Here is a 19,202-nt window from a genome sequence, read left to right on the forward strand (position 1 = left end):
TATACCTGTGGCGGATTCATTTTGATATTTGGCAAAACTAATACAATTATGTAAAGTTTAAAAATAAAATAAAATTAAAAAAAAAAAAAGAAGCAGAATTTTCCAACATAAGTCTGGCAGGTCCCCATCCTGTGAGAAGCTCTCCCAAGGCAAACAAAAGGATCTCTTAGCAAAGTCTGACTGAGAATTGCTGCAGCTATATCCCCAGAGATATTCACAATCACGGAGTAAGAACACTGAGCAATCTCGTAGCAAAGAAAAGCCAATCTTCATATAAACACATTTGACCTAGGAGTCCCCCTTCCCCTCCAGAACACCTATTAACATATATTTGAACTAATCTTGTAAAGATCCCAAATGAAAGAAAAAATCTAGTATTCCACCAGCAAAAATACCTCTCCCCATAAGTGTTTCTCTAAGAGAAGAAAACATGTCACTTTTCAGTTGAGATTCACACCATTTAAAATATAAGCTTGGAGATCTGAGGCTGTGAGTGAGCCTCTAATTACCTTGACCAGGTGGTATCCAGCCAGGACGGTGTCCACTGTCACCTCCCTGGGCACGTTCATGGGGACGATGTTCCCCATTCTCTGCACCTCGTGGATGACAGCGTTGGTGTAGGGCATGGACTCTCGAGAGGCCGTGCTCACCTTCTGTGATTGCCCGAGCACCCTGTCGATCTCAGCTTGGACTTTTTCTGGGAAATAAGAGGAGGCTGTATTATTCTAATATTCCATAATTTTCCTTAAGCCTGGTTAAGCTAAGGAATGGAATAACTAGGATCAAAATGGCTAAAGCTATAGTGAGCTCTCCAGACTGCTCCCCAGGGAGGTATGTGAGTGGGAAGTGGGCCCTGGTGTGAGACAAATCTGGTGCCAAACTCTTGCTCTACAACATTTCTGCTGAGAGTTCCTGAAGCTTGTTGAGGCTTAGTTTCGCCTGACTAGTGAGGATAAATCAACTTTCCTTTTAGGAACATTAAGATTTATAAGAACTGATTTACAGAAGCACTGTGACTTGGTCCAGGCACACACACTGATGTGCTCACCTTGGATTTCGGGGTTCAGGGCCATGAAAAGCAATCCCCAGCGCAGGGTAGTTGAAGTTGTCTCTGTTCCAGCCAAGAAGAGGTCCAGGGTGCTGCAGATGAGGTTTTCGTCATCGAAACTCGAAGTAGCATTGCCTTTGTGCTAGAAAGCATAGTGATTATTGACGTTTCAGATGATTCTAAGTTGCCGCAGCACAGGGGGCTTCACCCAAGAGAGAACAGGGAAGGAAACACCCCCTCACCCCAGGAGAAATGACTTTCCCTTTAGCCATCCCAGGATGCAGAGACTTATTACTGCAGTATCATTATCATCCTCCGGCTCAAGTGCTGGAAGCTTTTGTTAGTTTTGGTGGATGGAAATGGGTCAATTAATTTATTTTACTACCATAATTTGGGAGAATCTATTAATATCCTGGGTCTTGTGGTAAAAAATCTGCCTGCCAATGCAGGAGACATCAGAGACACTGGATTGATCCTTAGGTTGGGAAGATCCCCTGGAGTAGGAAATGGTAACCTGTTCCAGTATTCTTGCCAGCAAAATACCATGGACTGTAGCCCACCATACTCTAGAAAAATTCCTTGGACTGTAGCCCACCAGACTCCTCTGCCCATGTAGCCTGGTGGGCTATATCCATGGGACCACAAGAGTTGGACAAGACTAAGCAACTGCACACACAAACACATACACACATGTTATTTCACTGGAAAAACAGCTTTCCATTCCTACATTAGCCACAGCATTCACTATGTGTACAACTTGATCAAGTTCCTAAACCACTAAACCTGTCTATAACTGGGGTGTAGCTCAGTAGTAGAGCTTGTGCTTAGCATGCACGAGGTCCTGGGTTCAAGTCCCAGCTCCTCCAGGGCTTTAATCTCAGCCCTGAACCAAGGCCCACAACTTATTTGGGCTTCCCTGGTGGCTCAGATAGTAAAGAATTTGACTGAAATGCAGGAGACTGGGGTTTGATCCCTGGGTCAGGAAGAGCCCCTGGAGAAGGAAATGGCAACCCACTCCAGTATTCTTGCCTGGAGAATTTCATGGACAGAAGAGCCTGGCAGGCTACAGTCCAGGGGATTGCAGAGTTGGACACAACTGAGTGACTAACACACACACAAACCTGTCTATATTTCAATTGCCTTTTCCATAAAATAGAAATAACAATATTCACCCATCAAGTGGCATTATGGATTATGTGAATAGGAAATGGCATATAACAAATCCTCAACAAATGCTTTTACTGACACCAGAAACAATAAATGCATTTCACTAAAGTATAATCCTCACGCCTCCCCAGTTAAACATCTCTGATTCCAACAGCCATTCTGAATGGCATTCCAGCATCTTTACCACCTTCCTCCAGAAGCTTCAATGAGTCAGTGTTGCCCTGTGTGCCGTCCACAACTGCACACTTCATAGCAAGTGAAGTCTCCTCCTTTCAGGAGGAATCAATGCTTCTATGTTATAACAAGAAGGTGAAATAGAGGAGACAGAAAAAATGTTTCGTTCTTTCAACTCCTGGGAAGGAATAAACAATCCAATGAGTCCAAAATGCAATGGTGAACATTAACCAGGGGATCAGAGGATGAGATGGCTGGATGGCATCACTGACTTGATGGATGTGAGTCTGGGTGAACTCTGGGAGTTGGTGATGGACAGGGAGGCCTGGCATGCTGCGATTCATAGGGTTGCAAAGAGTCGGACATGACTGAGCGACTGAACTGAACTGAACTCACTATGTTAAAGGATAGACATCCAATTTTGCCTTTTTCCTGCTTTTTGCAAATAGTACTGAAAAGTGGATGACATGGGGATGAGGGAGGAAGGCAAAAGTCCCTCCCACTTGAGGCTAAACTCTGGGCATCAGACTCAATTTCACTTTTGTGTTCTGTACTGGGGAGCTTGAGAAAAGTGTAGGAGACTGGTATTGACAAGTAAGAATAAAACAATGCCTCTTTTTCCTTTGTGTACAGGTCTCTCACATATGGGTAGAGGATAGAATAGACTATTAAAGGCAGTATTTGGTCTTTCCAAAGATTTCAAGTCAAATGGGCTACCCAGGCAGAGAATCTGCCTGCAATGTAGGAGACATGGGGAGATCCCCTTGAGAATGAAATGGCTACCCTCTCCAGTATTCTTGTTTGGGAAATTTCATGAACAGAGGAGCCTGGTGGACTACAGCCCATGAGGTTACAAAGAGTTGGACATGACTTAGTGACTGAGCATGCACACAAGCCAAATACTCTTTAACCAATATCTTTATTTCTAATTGTATCATCAATTCTGAGTTAATGATATTCGTACACACTGAAATATTGCCTCTGTTTTTTCTCCCCTGTGATAGACTGAATAATGACTCACAAACATATGAATGTCCTAATCTCTGGAATGGGTGAATACTTTTTGAAAGATGGAGCTTTGCAGATATGATGAAGTTAAGGATCTTGATACGGGAGGATTATTCTAGATTATCCCAGTGTACCATTATAGTCACAAGAGTCTATAAGGGGAAGTAAGTAGAACATAAAGAGAAGATGTGAGGATGGGGGCAGAGAAGAATCTACACCAATGGTTTCGAAGTTGGAGGAAGGGGCCCTGGTTGTTTTCAGCCCCCAAGTTTGTGGTGATTTGTTACAGCAGCAATAAGAAACCAGAATCCCCCCATGTGCTCTTTAAGAACACTCCTCAGGGAAACACCCAGGTTCACTCACCTTCTCTATCTCCTGGAGGTAGGCATCAATGAAGTCTCTTGCTTCAGCAGGATTCCAGTCTTTCCTGTGGTTTTCAATCACATTAGCAACAAACATTTTCAGTTTCTCCCATTTACGAAAGAGAGTGTGGTGGGATCCCGGAAGGAAATTCATTATTCTTGGAAAGGCATTGTAGAGCTGATGGAGAAAACGACAGTCAAGTGGACAAGGGGGTGAGACAGTGTTCCCCATTCTATGTCTCTTCTTTACTTACACTTGGCCCTTGGCGTCACCCTTGACTCGTCTTCTCGGCCTCAGTCCTCTTCTTTCCCCTCTGGCCTCCATCAAAATATAGCCAATTTTGAACCACTTCTCACTACTCTATGCATTTTCAGTTTAGTAAAAATCACCACCATTTCTTATCCGGATTCTGTAAAGCCTCCAACACATTTCCTGATTCTCTCCTTAACCCCCTTCCCAGTCTTCCTTCTACTGAGCAGCTGGAGGGATCCTTTAAGAGTTTAATAGATTGTTTTACTGTTTATTCCTCAATATTCTGGTGACTTTTGAAGATGTTTAGACAAACTCTATACCCTTCTCCTGGCCTGGAGCTCTACATGTCCCGACTCCTCACCCTCGTGTCCCTTCCTCTGCTGTCACTCACTGCCATCTTAGCTCTCTCTTAGTCTTTCTAGTCCATCCCTAATGGTCTCTGTGATAACATCAAGGATGACAATATTTAGTCCTTTGTATTTGCTATTCTTTCAATGGCAATTGGTCTTCCTCTGGAATCTGTATAACACCAGCCTTTTATTTCATTCATCATGATAATCCTCTAAGTAGCAGCATCTCTGGAATCCTTTCTCCATTCCCTTAATTCTGCTTTATTTTTTTTCATGGCAATTGTCTCTAGCATATGAGTGTGTATTTGTGTGTGTGTGTGTGTGTGTGTAGAATACCACTGTCTAGCTAGCTAGCCATCTATGTTAAAAATAGATATGTATTTGATTATCTGCCCATTATGATGTATTCTCCATGTGGGTAAGATATTTTTAATAAAATTAAGTGACTTTTGGATATATTTTCTCTAATACTTTCTGGTATAAAATTGATAGCACAACATAATGGAAAGTTTCCTTGACTTACAATGAAACAGACATGGGTTTGACTATTAGCTCTGCTGCTTTCATAAATTTGGGGGACAATAATAATGATGATAATGATGGTGATGTAATCTGTCATGACATTGGGCACCAGGGTTATTTGCATGACCAAATCACACGAGATCATTAGTGCACCTAATGGAGAGTCAGGAAATGGATAGGAAAACTCAAAAGTGATGGCAATGTTATGTTTTTCAAGGGAAAAAACATAAGTGCATACATGGTTTGTCATGTAAAGTTTTGTACTTTATATGAATGTTGGAAATTTTCTTTGTCCATAGTAAATATTAAACAATATTACCCAAAAACAGTAAAATCAACAGATTGATTTCAAATAAGCTTATGTTGAAAAAGATTAGATTTCAGCTAAAAAGGAAAGAGTGACTCCATCTCATCTGATTCTGACATCAACCCAATATTTTTTTCAAGACATGAAATGTGAACTGTTTTACCTGGCAGCACACTGATGCCTGAATACACAAGATCTCATCCAGCAGCCTCAGCAGCTCCTGGAACTGATCATCCTTGTAGTCAAACCGCTCCCCGAAGGTGATGGAGCAAATAATATTGGAAACGGCATTGTTGATTATGAAGTGAGGGTCAAAAGGCTGTCCTGGAGGCAGGAGAAGAGATGGAACCTTCAGATAGGTTTCTTTCTCATGCCACTAAAAGTCTACTCTATATGATGTATGACATAAAGACAATAGAACCACCACCAGGACTATGACCCTAGGACCCTACAAAGTGCTGGTATTAGGACAGACATGTAGGTATTGATGAGCTTCTGGTTAGTGAAAGCATGAACCACAGTTAGTGGTTTCACAGTTAGTGAAAGCATGAACCTGCATCTGTCCTACGACTGGCTCACCGTTCTTCTCTCCTATTGCCTGGATGAGGTAGGTGACCTCTTCCTGAATGCGTTCCTCTAAGCTCTTCCTTCCCAAACCGAAGTTCCTCAGAGTTGTCAGGGTGAACCTTCTTTGCTCTTTCCATACCTGGCCATTGGACCTGACCAAGCCTGGGAAAATGAATACAATGTTATGAAAAGCAAGGCAACAAGGTCCATGGGTGATAACCTGTCAGATGGAAGGAAGGAGAAGCACTTTAAGGCACTTGAAAATTATTCAGAGAAATAATCTCTAAGCAATGGATATAATGGCTTGAATTTACTGATTGCTTGCAATGCTGGGTACATTAGCATTTTTAATGCATTATGTAATTTAGTACTCATGGAATTTCTCTGATGTAAGTATAACCATTACTGCCAAAAAAGCCTCCCAATTTTGATGATGAGAAAAATGAGTCTCAAAGGATAAATCACACTGTAAAAGGTCATAGAGTCAGTATACACCTGAACATGCATTCAAATTCAAGTCTGCCTGACTCCAAAACCCACACTTTGATTACTTGTCACATAACCATATTTAAGAATTTGCTATGCTACATATTAAGTATGAATTTATGGATTATACAAAATCAATACTCATAAGGACAAAAGACCTTAAAAAGATAAATAAATCACCCAAGAACACAAAGAAATGTGAACACTGTGCAGAAAGAATACCACAGAAAAAGGAAAAAAGAATACGTCTTAATATGCCATCGTATAAAGGCATTTATTTTATAACACTGGTGAGGCCACCATCCTCTTATTTCTTCCTTTCATCTTACACTTCAACTCCTTCTAATATCTCCCTTTGGCTTCCATCACCTTAGTGAAATGGCTCTTCTTACTGTTCAATCCAGGGTCCTTTTCAGCTTCATCTTGATGTCTCAGCAGCATGAGATGCTTTCTTCTTGAAACACTCTCTGCCAATGGAGCCCAGAACATCACACTCTCCAGATTTTTCTGCTAATTCGCTGACTTCAGAGAAATTATCATACCTTTGGTTAACTATCTTCTTTGATCTAATTTTGAAATGATGGAGCTCTTCAAGATTAGGTCTGAAGCCTCTTCTCTTCTTACCCCATCCTCCATTTCTAGGAAATCTCCACTCCAAAATTTCAAATGACATCTACTGATAGTTAACATGTGCTATTGTCTCTCAGCTTCAGGTGCTTACACAATTCCCTGCTGCTTGTCTCTCCTGGCTTCACACTCAGCATATCAATGACTGAATTCATGGTTTGCTCCATACAACTCCCCACTCAGGCCAGTCAACATCTGTCCTCCTTCACATGACCCTTCTTTCCTTTACCTACCCATTTGGGTGTCTACCTCAGCACTTCACTGTCCCTCTGCCTAGGTCATCATGTCCTATTGGATTTGCCTCCTGAGTAGCTTAAATCCATGTATCTTCACAGTCACTTTCCTGGTCTAACTCACTATGCTATCATTTCTTGCCACCTCCCTCATCCAGGCCACCACCTCCTCTAACCTCCAAGACTCCATAGTCTCTTGCTCCTTTTATTGCAGCTTAGATAAGTCTCTAAAATGTACAGTGTAAATATGGTGATTCCTTTCTCTACTGAAACCATTCAGGAGCCTCCATTGTTATTAGGATAAAAAACAACATCCTTAACAAGAATTTGGATGAACTGTTTCTGGCCAAACTCCCCAGCTTTGTCTCCACTTAATTATCTCCATTTAATCCCTGTGTGTACTACACTGGCCCTCTTTCAATTCCTCAGTTTACTGTCCTTCCCACTTCATTCCCACTTCAGAGACTTTTCATATTCTATTCCGGATTGCTTCGTCACTGGATTTCTGGATTGTTTCTTCACTTTATCAATTGTCTTTAACTTCATTAGCTTCTCCTGAGTCTCAGGACTAGATTAGATACCCATAATAGATGAACCCTGCTCTTCGTAACACTTCTTAGCCTTAAGATTTGTGTAATTGATATCGTCTTTCTTAGTCACTTGTAAGTTATAGAAAACCAAGGATTTTGTCTGTTCTACTCACTGTTTTATCACTAGAGCCAGCCACTAGGTTCACATTACAGACATAGAATAAATGGACATAGAGTTAATAGATGCAATATTTCAAAGAGGAATCGAGAAACCCCCGGGGGTAAAAAAAAAGAGTGCTTTGGTAGAAGAATTGACTTTAGCTTTTCATTCAGATTTGTGAAAATCTAAGTTAATTTACCAGGTTTATTTTATGATCTTTTTAAGTATTCATGCCAAACTCTTCCATTGACAGAAAGCTCGAGATACTTTGTGAGGCACAGCTTTAATAACAGAGCACAAGGAATTAGAGGCAAGAAGGGATCACAAAGTCAGTACGAGGAAACTGATCTACATATTTTCCTAGGGAACAAGATTTGAAGATTTGAATGAGAAAATAGAAGAGAGCCTGAGAACACAGCATTGCCTTTCTTCTTCTTAAAAAAACACATCACATCACTGAGTGATGAGGATACTTATTTATCAAAACACCCAGAGTGAGTTCAGGCAGGTGATGCCACTTCTCCCAAATCCCTGACATTAGAGCTGACCTGGCCAGGTTCCCTGAGGAGGTGACTTCAACAGGAAATGGGGCCACTCCATTTCCTTGAGGGGCAGAGATTCCATGAGGGGCCTGGTCCTGGGAGTGTTGGAAGCAATTTCAGAGGCCACAGGAATATCAAATATATGCTTCTTATTTTGGTCATGGAACTTACCTTTATTGTTAAAGATATGTTTCTGAAGAGGTATCATGGGGCGGTTTACAAAGTTTTGTTCCTGGTCGACAAGGGCTTCTTTGATATAGGGCAATCCAGTTATAATGATGGAATGAATTACACCAAAATCTAGCCTAATAATGTTCCCATATTTCTTCACAACCTGAAAAATAGAAGAGTCACAGTTGAGTATGTACACGTCTATGTGTCCTAGATGGAGAATGTGCGGAGCTGCGATGGGGGTGCGGGGTGGGGGGTGCAGAGGGGAGGCTTGTAATGAGTGGAATCTGTGTGTATGTGTGTGCGTCTTGGGCTGCATTTAGACGTCCACAAAATCCACTAGAGGGCACAGACATTCATTATAAAACTCATTCATATGTTCAACTTACTTGAGTGAGCTTATGTGACCTGCGAATAATGCATAAAATATAATAAAGTAAGCAAAGGTCTCTTATCCTAAGCATCTTAGAATTTAGTGAATGGAGAGAATTCAGCACATGTGACTCACCAGAGAAGTCAGAGATGTTTAGTTGAAGACTAACCTATCAAACATGGACTTCTTAGTGCATAGTATCTGTTTAATCACAAGAGAACATCCCCTTCCTCAACAGGTTCTAGGTGATAAAAAAAGTCACTCTGAGTCAGGGACTAGATATGGAGAAGTGAACACTAGTTCTGGAGTCATGTCAACTCTGTGATTGACAACTGAGATCTCAGAATAGTTGCTTCACTTTTCTTGGCGCCTAAGCTCCCCAGCTGTGAAAGGTAGAAAACTGTTCCTCCCTTGGAGTTTCTGTGAGGGGGAACTCCCTGACCCTTCAGTGATTAGGACTAGGCATCCACTGCCATGGACCCAGGTATGATCCCTGCACAGGGAGCAAAATCCCACAAGCAGAACGGTGCGCTGGAAAACCCCACACTCCAGAACCCAAATGGTTTCTGTGAGGAGGAATGAGAACAGTAATGTGAAATGCACTTTGTGCCCTGGGTCCTGTCAGACAGCCACTCTATAGTGTGGGGAATGAATGGCCTCTGTGTGCAAAGCGACATGCATTCACTTGCTCAAGGGGACAGATAGGACAAGAGCACATGGATGACATGCAGAAGAAAGGCATGGATGTTCATAGACAACCACAGCTCCTGGGTGCCATGCTAACTACTTTCACCTTTTATCTCATTTCCTTCACACCACCCTACAGTACTAATGATTTTATTCAGGTTTTAGTAAGGAAAATTAGTCATGGAGAAGTAACTTAGACAATGTGACAGAGCTATTGGTGGCTGGAGGGAATATGCCAGGCATTATGTAAGATACAAGAACAGAAACATGAACTTGAGATGGTACTGGACCTTAGAGTTTCGTGGATGTGACAGCATGAAAGTGAGAATGAGAATAATGGACCAAAGAGAAAGAAAGAGAAAGGGAGAGTGTGTGGGTGTGTCACAGACACACAAGGGACCCAGGGGCTAGGATAGGTTCCTGGAAAAAATAGCTCTCACTGTGTAGAGAGATGGGATACAGGCTGGCAAGGTACTGTGAGCTGGACCAAGGATGTCTTAATGTCAAGTGAAACACTTTAGACCTTGTTTTGCTTGTATTTAGAAACCTGAATAGATGAGGTAAGGTGAGTGCCTCAGAGCTTGGATTTTGAAGTCATACAAATCCCTTTGTATTCAGCTTCCACTTGTTACTTTCTGTGTGATATTTAGTCAAGCTTTTTAAATTCCCTCTGTCTCAATTTCAAAATGTATAAAATGACAGCTATTACAATTTAGGATTCTGGTGATAGTGTTGCAATGAAAAGGGGGAAAAAAGAGGAATGAGTTTTCTTTCCCTTTCCTGAAAACAATGAAGATAAGAGAACAGTGGGCAGGCCTGAACATTCTGCGTTTTCTTACTTTGCATAGGTGTGCGCATGCATGCAAATTTGCTTCAGTCATGTTTGATTCTGTGTGACTCTATGGATTGTAGCCTGCAAGGCTCTTCTATCCATGGGATTCTCCAGGTAAGAATACTGGAGTGCAGCCCCCTCCTCAAGGGGCTCTTCCTGACCCATGGATCAAACCCATGTCTCATATCTCCTGCATTGACAGGCAGTTTCTTTATCACTAGTGAAAGGTTGTTGCTGAACCACGAAAAGACGCCAGGATTCTTGGCCTCCGGAAGAGAAGAATTCAATCCGGGGCCAGAGGCTTGATGGCTTAGAGCTTTTGTGTAACAAAGTTTTATTAAAGTGTTAAGGAGATAGAGAAAGCTTTTGCCATAGGCATCAGAAGGGGGCAGAAAGAGTGCCCCCTTGCTAATGTTAGCAGTGGAGTTATGTACTCTCCAGTGAATCAAAAGAATGTCTGGAGGTTGTAAAGACCTCAACCAGACCTACTTCCATAATTTACATGTTAAGATAATAGGATTAGCATTTGACAATAGAAAGATCCTCCAGGCCCACTCCCATAATATACTTTCTAAGATATCAGGATTAGTCAGAAGGTTTTCAGGAAGGAGAAACTGTCCTCCAGCTGGATACATTGTTTCATAATCCCTAGTATAGAGTTTAAACTGAGTTGTGTAACTGACTAAAACTAAGGAATGCAGAGGAAAAAAAAGTTTGTCCTTTTCTCCTCCTTGAGAATTCCAGACCCCTCTCTCCTTGGGGACCCCTAGACTTCTTATCAACCTGCCTAGGAAATGATTCTCTCACTAGCATCACCCAACTGCTCCTAACTGCATGTCCATAACTAAGTTTGCTTTTCTGCCTCCTAACTCAACATGTCTGTAACTAAGTTTACTTTTCTGCCCCCCTAGAAAATCCCATGGACGGAGGAGCCTGGTAGTCTGCAGTCCATGGGGTCGCTAAGAGTCGGACACGACTGAGCGACTTCACTTTCACTTTTCACTTTCATGCATTAGAGAAGGAAATGGCAACCCACTCCAGTTTCTTGCCTGGAGAATCCCAGGGACGGGGGACTCTGGTGGGCTGCTGTCTATGGTGTCACACAGAGTCGGACACGACTGAAGAGACTTAGCAGCAGCAGCAGCTCTCTGTAGGAGGCACATTTCACACCTATTTTCCCTTTGACTCTATGCTAAATACATCCTCTGGTGCTGACCCTTCCAATACTCTCTTCCTCTTGTAGTTCTTTTTTACATATCAGAAAGAAGGCCACAGGACCACCAAATTGCCAGACTCAATTACTGGGTTAGTGACCCCAGCCTATGACTGTTTTTGAAACAATACAAAAGGAAAAAAAACAAAAAACACATGTTAACACCTGTGTTTCTCATCATCAACTCATGACTGTGAACCTTTATCTTATATAAGCCCCTAGTCTCCTCAAGGAAAGATATACCCATTTGAATGCAGAGTTCCAAAGAATAGCAGGGAGAGATAAGAAAGCTTTCCTCAGTGATCAATGCAAAGAAATAGAGGAAAACAATAGAATGGGAAAGATTAGAGATCTCTTCAAGAAAATTAGAGATACCAAGAGAACATTTCATGCATAGATGGGCACAATAAAGTACATAAATGGTATGGACCTAATAGAAGCAGAAGATATCAAGAAGAGGTGGCAAGAATACACAGAAGAACTGTACAAAAAATATCTTCATGACTCAGATAATCATGATGGTGTGATCACTCACACTTACCTAGAACCAGACATCCTGGAATGTGAAGGCAAGTGGGCCTTAGGAAGTATCACTAGGAACAAAGCTAGTGGAGATGATAGAATTCCAGTTGTGCTATTTCAAATCCTGAAAGATGATGCTGTGAGAGTGCTATACTCAATATGCCAGAATTTGGAAAACTCAGCAGTGCCCACAGGACTGGAAAAGATCAGTTTTCATTCCATTCCAAAGAAAGGCAATGCCAAAGAATGCTCAAACTACTACATAATTGAACTCATCTCAAAAGCTAGTAATGTAATGCTCCAAATTCTCCAAGCCAGGCTTCAGCAATATGTGAACCGTGAACTTCCAGATGTTCAAGCTGGTTTTAGAAAAGGCAGAGGAACCAGAGATCAAATTGCCAACATCCACTGGATCATCAAAAAAGGAAGAGAGTTCCAGAAAAACATCTGTTTCTGCTTTATTGACTATGCCAAAGCCTTTGACTGTGTGGATCACAATAATCTGTGGAAATTTTTTTAAGAGATGGGAATACCAGACGACCTGACCTGCCTCTTGAGAAACCTATATGCAGGTCAGGAAGCAACAGTTAGAACTGGACATGGAATAACAGACTGGTTCCAAATAGGACAAGGAGTATGTCAAGGCTGTATACTGTCACCCTGCTTATTTAACTTATTTGCAGAGTACATCATGAGAAATGCTGGGCTGGAAGAAACACAAGCTGGAATCAAGATTGCCACAGAAATATCAATAACCTCAGATATGCAGATGACACCACCCTTATGGGAGAAAGTGAAGAAGAACTAAAGAGCCTCATGAGGAAAGTAAAAGAGAAGAGTGAAAAAGTTGGCTTAAAGCTCAACATTCAGAAAACTAATATCATGGCATCTGGTCCCATCACTTCATAGGAAATAGATGGGGATACAGTGGCTGACTTTATTTTTTGGGGGGGGCTCCAAAATCACTGCAGATGGTGATTGCAGCCATGAAACTAAAAGACACTTACTCCTTGGAAGGAAAGTTATGACCAACCTAGATAGCATATTAAAAAGCAGAGATATTACTTTGCCAACAAAGGTCTATCTAGTCAAGGCTATAGTTTTTCAGCTGAGTGCCGAAGAATTGATGCTTTTGAACTGTGGTGTTGGAGAAGACTCTTGAGAGTCCCTTGGACTGCAAGGAGGTCCAACCAGTCCATCCTAAAGGAGATCAGTCCTGGGTGTTCATTGGAAGGACTGATCTTGAAGCTGAAACTTCAATAGTTTGGCCACTTGATGTGAAGAGCTGACTTATTTAAGAAGACCCTGATGATTGGAAAGATTGAGGCCAGGAAGAGAAGGGGATGACAGAGGATGAGATGATTGGATAGCATCACCGACTCAAAAGACATGGGTTTGGGTAGACTCCAGAAGTTGGTGATGGACAGGGAGGCCTGGCATGCTGTGGTTCATGGAGTGGCAAAGAGTTGGACATGACTGAGTGACTGAACTGAAGACTCTTCATGAGGCAGAGGACAGGCACAGTTTTTGAGGCATGAACCTACTGTGTTCCCCTCTCTGTTGGCTGAGAGTTAAAGCCAACTTTCTATATCCTCCTGTCTTTCTCTTTTATTTGGCTTCAGTGAACAGAGAAAGTCAAGGTTTCGGCCCACAAAAATAGTGATCATAATACTAAAATTAATAATAAATTATTTATTGTTATTGATCTATTTGGAAGTGTATTTTAGTGAAAGGATTTGGAAGAAGTGGCCAGAGACTGGATGGATGGAGCCCATGTAGTGATCAGGCCAGACAAGTGATTCCTGGTATGCAACCAACAACTGGTTTTTCCTTGAATTTGTTACTATAAAGTTCTGAAGAATGGGAGAGGGTGATAGACATAGAAATAAGCATCGACTATGTGCTAGGCATCCTGGCAGTTAACTGATATTCATGACTTGTTTAATTCTTATGACAACCCCAGAATTTATTCTCAGCTTTCAGAAAAAGAGGCACAGAGATAAAGAGCCTAATTAATGAGCATAAAGTAGGGCTTTCTCTAGCTCCCTCTGTATGACTCATCCTTAAATGAAAGCATGGAGATATTCTCTGTTCTTCTGAGTGATGAATTCCCTAGGGTTAATGGGACACCTTACTTTTCTATCAGTTTCACATGAGTCCAGTGGGGCGTGAGTAGTGATGGTGTGTGCATCTTCTAGGTCGTGTCCTTAAAAGAAAGTTGCTTCCCATCATCTCCCATTTTCCTCTTGTCACGGCACAGTTCTCACATGTGACACTGCTGCAGGACCAGAGCAGTAAGACAGAAGCGTTGCAGTTTTCAGAAGACTTTGCGGTACAAAGCAGCCTTGTTATCCTGGTCTTCCTGCCTACATCTATTTCTACTTGTGAGAGACAAATACATTTCAACCTTTTTCCACTACTGTATTTAGAAATCTTTTTGTTACAAGCAGCCTGATGTATATCCTCATAATACAATTATCTACCTTATCTATCACTTCCCCACCATAGCCAATAAGATTTCTTCATATTTCCAGAATGTTCTCTTAATAAGCCTTGCAGCTATGACAGAGAGAGTTTAGAAAATGGGGAGAAAATAAGGAAGGTTCTCATCATGCCAAACAAATAGGCCTATTTCTTCACTGTTCTGTCACTTTGTTTTCGCTCATGTCACTGTCTCCTATTCAAAAATCTCCTGTCTACTTTATTCCATAACCACTTGCATAACATGCCTTTCAAGTTCAGCCAAATTTATTTCAACATTCTTCAGAGGTTATCCCATGGTTTCCCAATCGCAGTAAACCTACCTAATGATATTTCGTTTGGTTACCCAAAGGTGGGTTATACCACACATTACATCATACACTCTCTTGTACTATGCCTGTCATCTGGTAAGTACTTCATAAATGCCTCTTGGATAAATGAATCTTAGAATAAATCAATTATTCATTAACTATATCAAAAAAAGTCAGGTAGCCTAAGTAGAGATTGTGTGTAGGATTCAAATAGTCTTAGGTGTAAGTCCTTGTTTGATCATTATCAATTTTGAATAACTTAGGCAAATAATTTGACAGATTTCTGTCAGTTTCTTCAGCCTTAAAATGGAAACAATATCAGATGAGGCAATAAGCTATGTATGCATAGCCTGTAAGCTTTACAGCAAGCACTTAAACTGGAATACAAAGAGATATACTCAAAAACACTACAGATACATTAAAATGGGGTGCTCACAAAATGTTTAAGTGACTCAAAGTAAGAGAAAAAAAGAGAAATAGAAGATAGAAAGCAAAGTGAAAAACAGAAATAATAAAACAGTAGACTTTAGTGTTCACACATCAAAACATACACTAAATATATATGATCTAAATTCACCAATTAAAAGAGGGTTTGGTAGAATGAAATAATAATCTACCTATAAGTTATATACAAAAATTCATTTCAAATATAATCATATAAATATGCTAAAAGTAAAAGAATGGAAAAGCATATGCTATGCAAATATTAACCAAAGGAGAGCTGTTGTGGTGATATAGGATAAGGTTCAGGCAAAGACAGTCATCAGAGATATAGAGAGACATTATGTAATAATTAAAGAGCCAATTCACCAAGATGACACAGCAATTTTAATGTTTGTGTATATGCCATAAAAGAGCTGCCAAATTCATTGGTGGCTCAGATGGTAAAGAATCTGGCCTGCGATGCAGAAGACATGTTTGATCCCTCGGTCGGGAAGATACCCTGAAAGGGGAAGGGCAACCCACTTCAGTTTTGCTGCCGGAAGAATTTCACAAACAGAGGAGCCTGGCAGACTACAGTCCGTGGGGTCACAAAGAGTCGGGCATGACTGAGCGACTAACAAATACAACACAACAACACACACACACCAGAACTGAATAAACACATTGACAAACCTGTATTTTTCAGTTGCAGATATTAGGACTCTTATAGTAATTGATAGAATTAGTAGATAAGAAATCAACAAGGGTACAGATGCACTCAAACAACACAAATATCTAATAAGGTCTACCAGACACAGAGTACAGAACACTCCTCTGAACAATAGCAGAAGACATATTGTTTCAAGTATCTATCATGGGTCATAAAACCAACCTTTACATATTTGTTCAAGGTTGAAATCACACAGTGTATGCCCTCTGCCCTAATGGACTCCAGTTGGAAATTAACAGAAAGAAAACAAGAATATTTCACAATGCTTGAAAAACAACACATTTCTTAAAAAGGGTATAGGTTTAGGACTTTAATATTCTAAATACTAATCCTATCACTTAGTAATACCAATGGGGTGTTTCTTCCAGAAACTGGTAAAGTCATCTGCATCTGAACTTTGTAATATAGGCTTGTGTTAAAACTTTTCCAGATGTTCCTAGGGAACTAGACCTATTAATTGTTGAGCACCAACTATAAGCTATGTTAACACTGAACATTCCTTTTATTTCATCATCACAACCACCTTCCACAGAGCTGCCGGTCATGAAGGTACCTGTCCTGAGAGGCAGGGAAAAAGAGATAGTATTGGGAGAGATTCTTGAGATAGTATAGGATGTTGAAGGGAATTTTAAGGAATTCAGGATGGCCACAGTTAGAGAGCCCTGAGCGGAGAAGACTATAAAGTGGAAACAGGCTATAAGAAGGGATCCTAAGGAATATGAACTCTGGGAAGCAGCAGGAAGCACTAGAAAACCTAGGCAGAGGAATGACACTTTTAAATGAATATTTGAGAGTGATTGCTCATGGAGGAGCCTGAAGGCGGGGCTCTGTCTTGGCAGGGGTGGTTGAAGAGTGGTAAGGACGTAGGTATCACCATTCTACACATGCGAAACAGAGCCTCTAAGAGCGAAGCTTAGCATTTCCCCCTCCCCCCACCCGGGATAATAATATTAAAAAGACAAAGTGATCATGCTCTAAATATAATGTCCCAGTAATACGTACAAAGACATAACTAAATGATTTAAAATACATATTGTGTCTGTTACACTTGAGGCTCCAGTAAAAAAAAACAAAGAGACAAAGGGTCACTTGGTCAATCAAAAAGATTTACGGGGGATGCAGAGTGGTTCTGAACCATACTCTATCCAAGGATCCCTGACATGTGAGAAAATATGCAGATGACTAAGCTCCAGTAGTCACGTACTGATGCGCTAGCTGGATGACAAAAAAGGCCGAATGCCGAAGAATTGATGTCTTTGAACCGTGGTGCTGGAGAAAACTAAACAACACCAAAGCTCCTGGCAGTATGTGAGGCTTCATTTGAGTGCTACAGTTCAATATTTACACTTTTGCCATCATCTAGATGGACCAAGAAGCTCTTTTTGTTTTGTACAATAAACCTGCACCACCACCATCCCCCCAAAGCATATCTTGTCTAGCACACTTAAATAGCAAAACAGTTAACGATATTTCATCCCTACAAAGCACCGGTTGAATCATGCCAGTTTCTGGGGAGAACAGAGAGGCAGGATGTACCCAGATGGCCACTTTAGCCTCAGAACCGCCATGTTCCCACCCTTGGTACCCAGAATGGGCCTGGTCCTGCAGGTCAGGATGCACTTGAGCCCTTTTGCCTGCTCTTACCTGCTGACGAACCAAGATCCCTTTCCCCAACTCCAGGTGGAAGAAATTGCCTATGAAGGGCAGGCGCAGGGGCCCTGGTGGGTAGTTCTTTGGGTGCTGCCTTTTGAGGAAATCAGCAAAGAGGAGAAAGACAAAGGCCCCCAGTAGGACAGTGCCAGGACGGAGCGTGGTCCAGAGGGCAGCCACCAGGGAGCCCAGTGCCTCCAGCATGGCTGTGCTGTCTGGTTCCCCTTCAGCGATCAGAGCCAAGGAAGGTCCTCACACCTGTGAATTTATAATCTCTGCACCATGCCTTTCCTGCCCTGTGTCCAGCCCCCGCCCCGTCCTTCCTGTCAGACCCTGCCCTCCCTCCCTTCCTCTTCTGTCCTTCCCTGCTCCCACCTCTACTCTTCCCTCCCCCCTCTACTCAAGTGAGCCCTGCTCCTTGCTCCCCTTGGCACCCGGTCCATTTTACCCTTCCATGACCTGCCTTTTCCTCTCCTCTTGCCAATTTGTTGTTCAGTCCCTAAGTCCTGTCTGAATCTTTTCCACCCCATGGAGGCAGCACATCAGGCTTCCCTGAGCCATGAGTCAGCAGTGGCCTGCTGCAGGGGCACAGGCTCTGGCAACAGCAGTTCTGGGAAGCACAGTGTATGGCATAAGTCTTCTTGCACATCACCATTAGCCCCACTATACAGCTGCCAGGCTGACAACTCACAAACTGGAGAGAAATTATACCAAAGAAGTTCTCACTCTGCTGGGAAAGTTCTAGGCCTCACATCAGACTTCCCAACCTGGGGATCAGGAAAAGACAACGAGGATCCCCAGGGAATCTGACTTTGAGGGTCAGTGGGATTTGATTACAGAATTTCCACAGGACTGGGAAAACAGACTCTTTGAGGGGAGAAAGAAAACCTTGTGTGCACCAGGACACAGGAGAAAGGAGAGGTGACCCCCTAAGAGACTGAGCCACACTTGCCTTTGTGTGTTTGGAAGTCTCTGGTGGAGGCATGAGTTGACAGTGGCCTGCTGCAGAGGCAGTGACACTGACTACAACAGTCCTGGGAGCCATGGCATGCTTGCATAAGTCCTTTTGAAGGAGGTAGCCATCATTGCCATTACCCCTACCACCTGAGGCCAAACTACAGGGAGGGAACACTGCCCCACCATCAGCAGTGATTGGATTAAGACTTACTGAGCATGGCCCTGCCCACCAGAACAAGACCCAGTTTTCCCCACAGCCAGTCCCTCCCAAAGAAGGTTCAAACTACTGCATAATTGCACTCATCTCACATACTAGCAAAGTAATGCTCAAAATCCTCCAAGCTAGGCTTCAACAGTTATGTGAACCAAGAACTTCCAGATGTACAAGCTGACTTTAGAAAAGGCAGAGGAACCAGAAATCAAATTGCCAACATCCACTGGATCATAGGAAAAGCAAGAGAATTCCAGAAAAACACCTACTTCTGCTTCATTGACTATGCTAAAGCATTTGACTGT

At 42.0% G+C, this 19,202-nt stretch overlaps 1 protein-coding gene across 1 annotated transcript in view; it reads right to left on the reverse strand.

Moving 5' to 3' along the window:
- The window catches only part of LOC105002602 (cytochrome P450 2J2-like), a 30,002-nt gene extending 11,985 nt beyond the window's left edge, over nt 1-18,017 (reverse strand). The window contains exons 1-7 of the mRNA XM_010859306.1: nt 17,724-18,017; nt 8,508-8,670; nt 5,771-5,920; nt 5,355-5,515; nt 3,761-3,937; nt 1,049-1,190; nt 510-697 (exon numbers count right to left, since the gene is read on the reverse strand). Of these exons, the coding sequence (XP_010857608.1) occupies nt 510-697; nt 1,049-1,190; nt 3,761-3,937; nt 5,355-5,515; nt 5,771-5,920; nt 8,508-8,670; nt 17,724-17,933 (1,191 nt within the window). The 5' untranslated portion in view covers nt 17,934-18,017. The remainder of the gene's footprint in view (nt 1-509; nt 698-1,048; nt 1,191-3,760; nt 3,938-5,354; nt 5,516-5,770; nt 5,921-8,507; nt 8,671-17,723) is intronic.
- Between the last annotated feature and the right edge of the window lie 1,185 nt (nt 18,018-19,202).

This window comes from Bison bison, unplaced genomic scaffold, assembly GCF_000754665.1.
Source record: "Bison bison bison isolate TAMUID 2011002044 unplaced genomic scaffold, Bison_UMD1.0 scf7180017856337, whole genome shotgun sequence".
Lineage (NCBI taxonomy): Eukaryota > Metazoa > Chordata > Mammalia > Artiodactyla > Bovidae > Bison > Bison bison.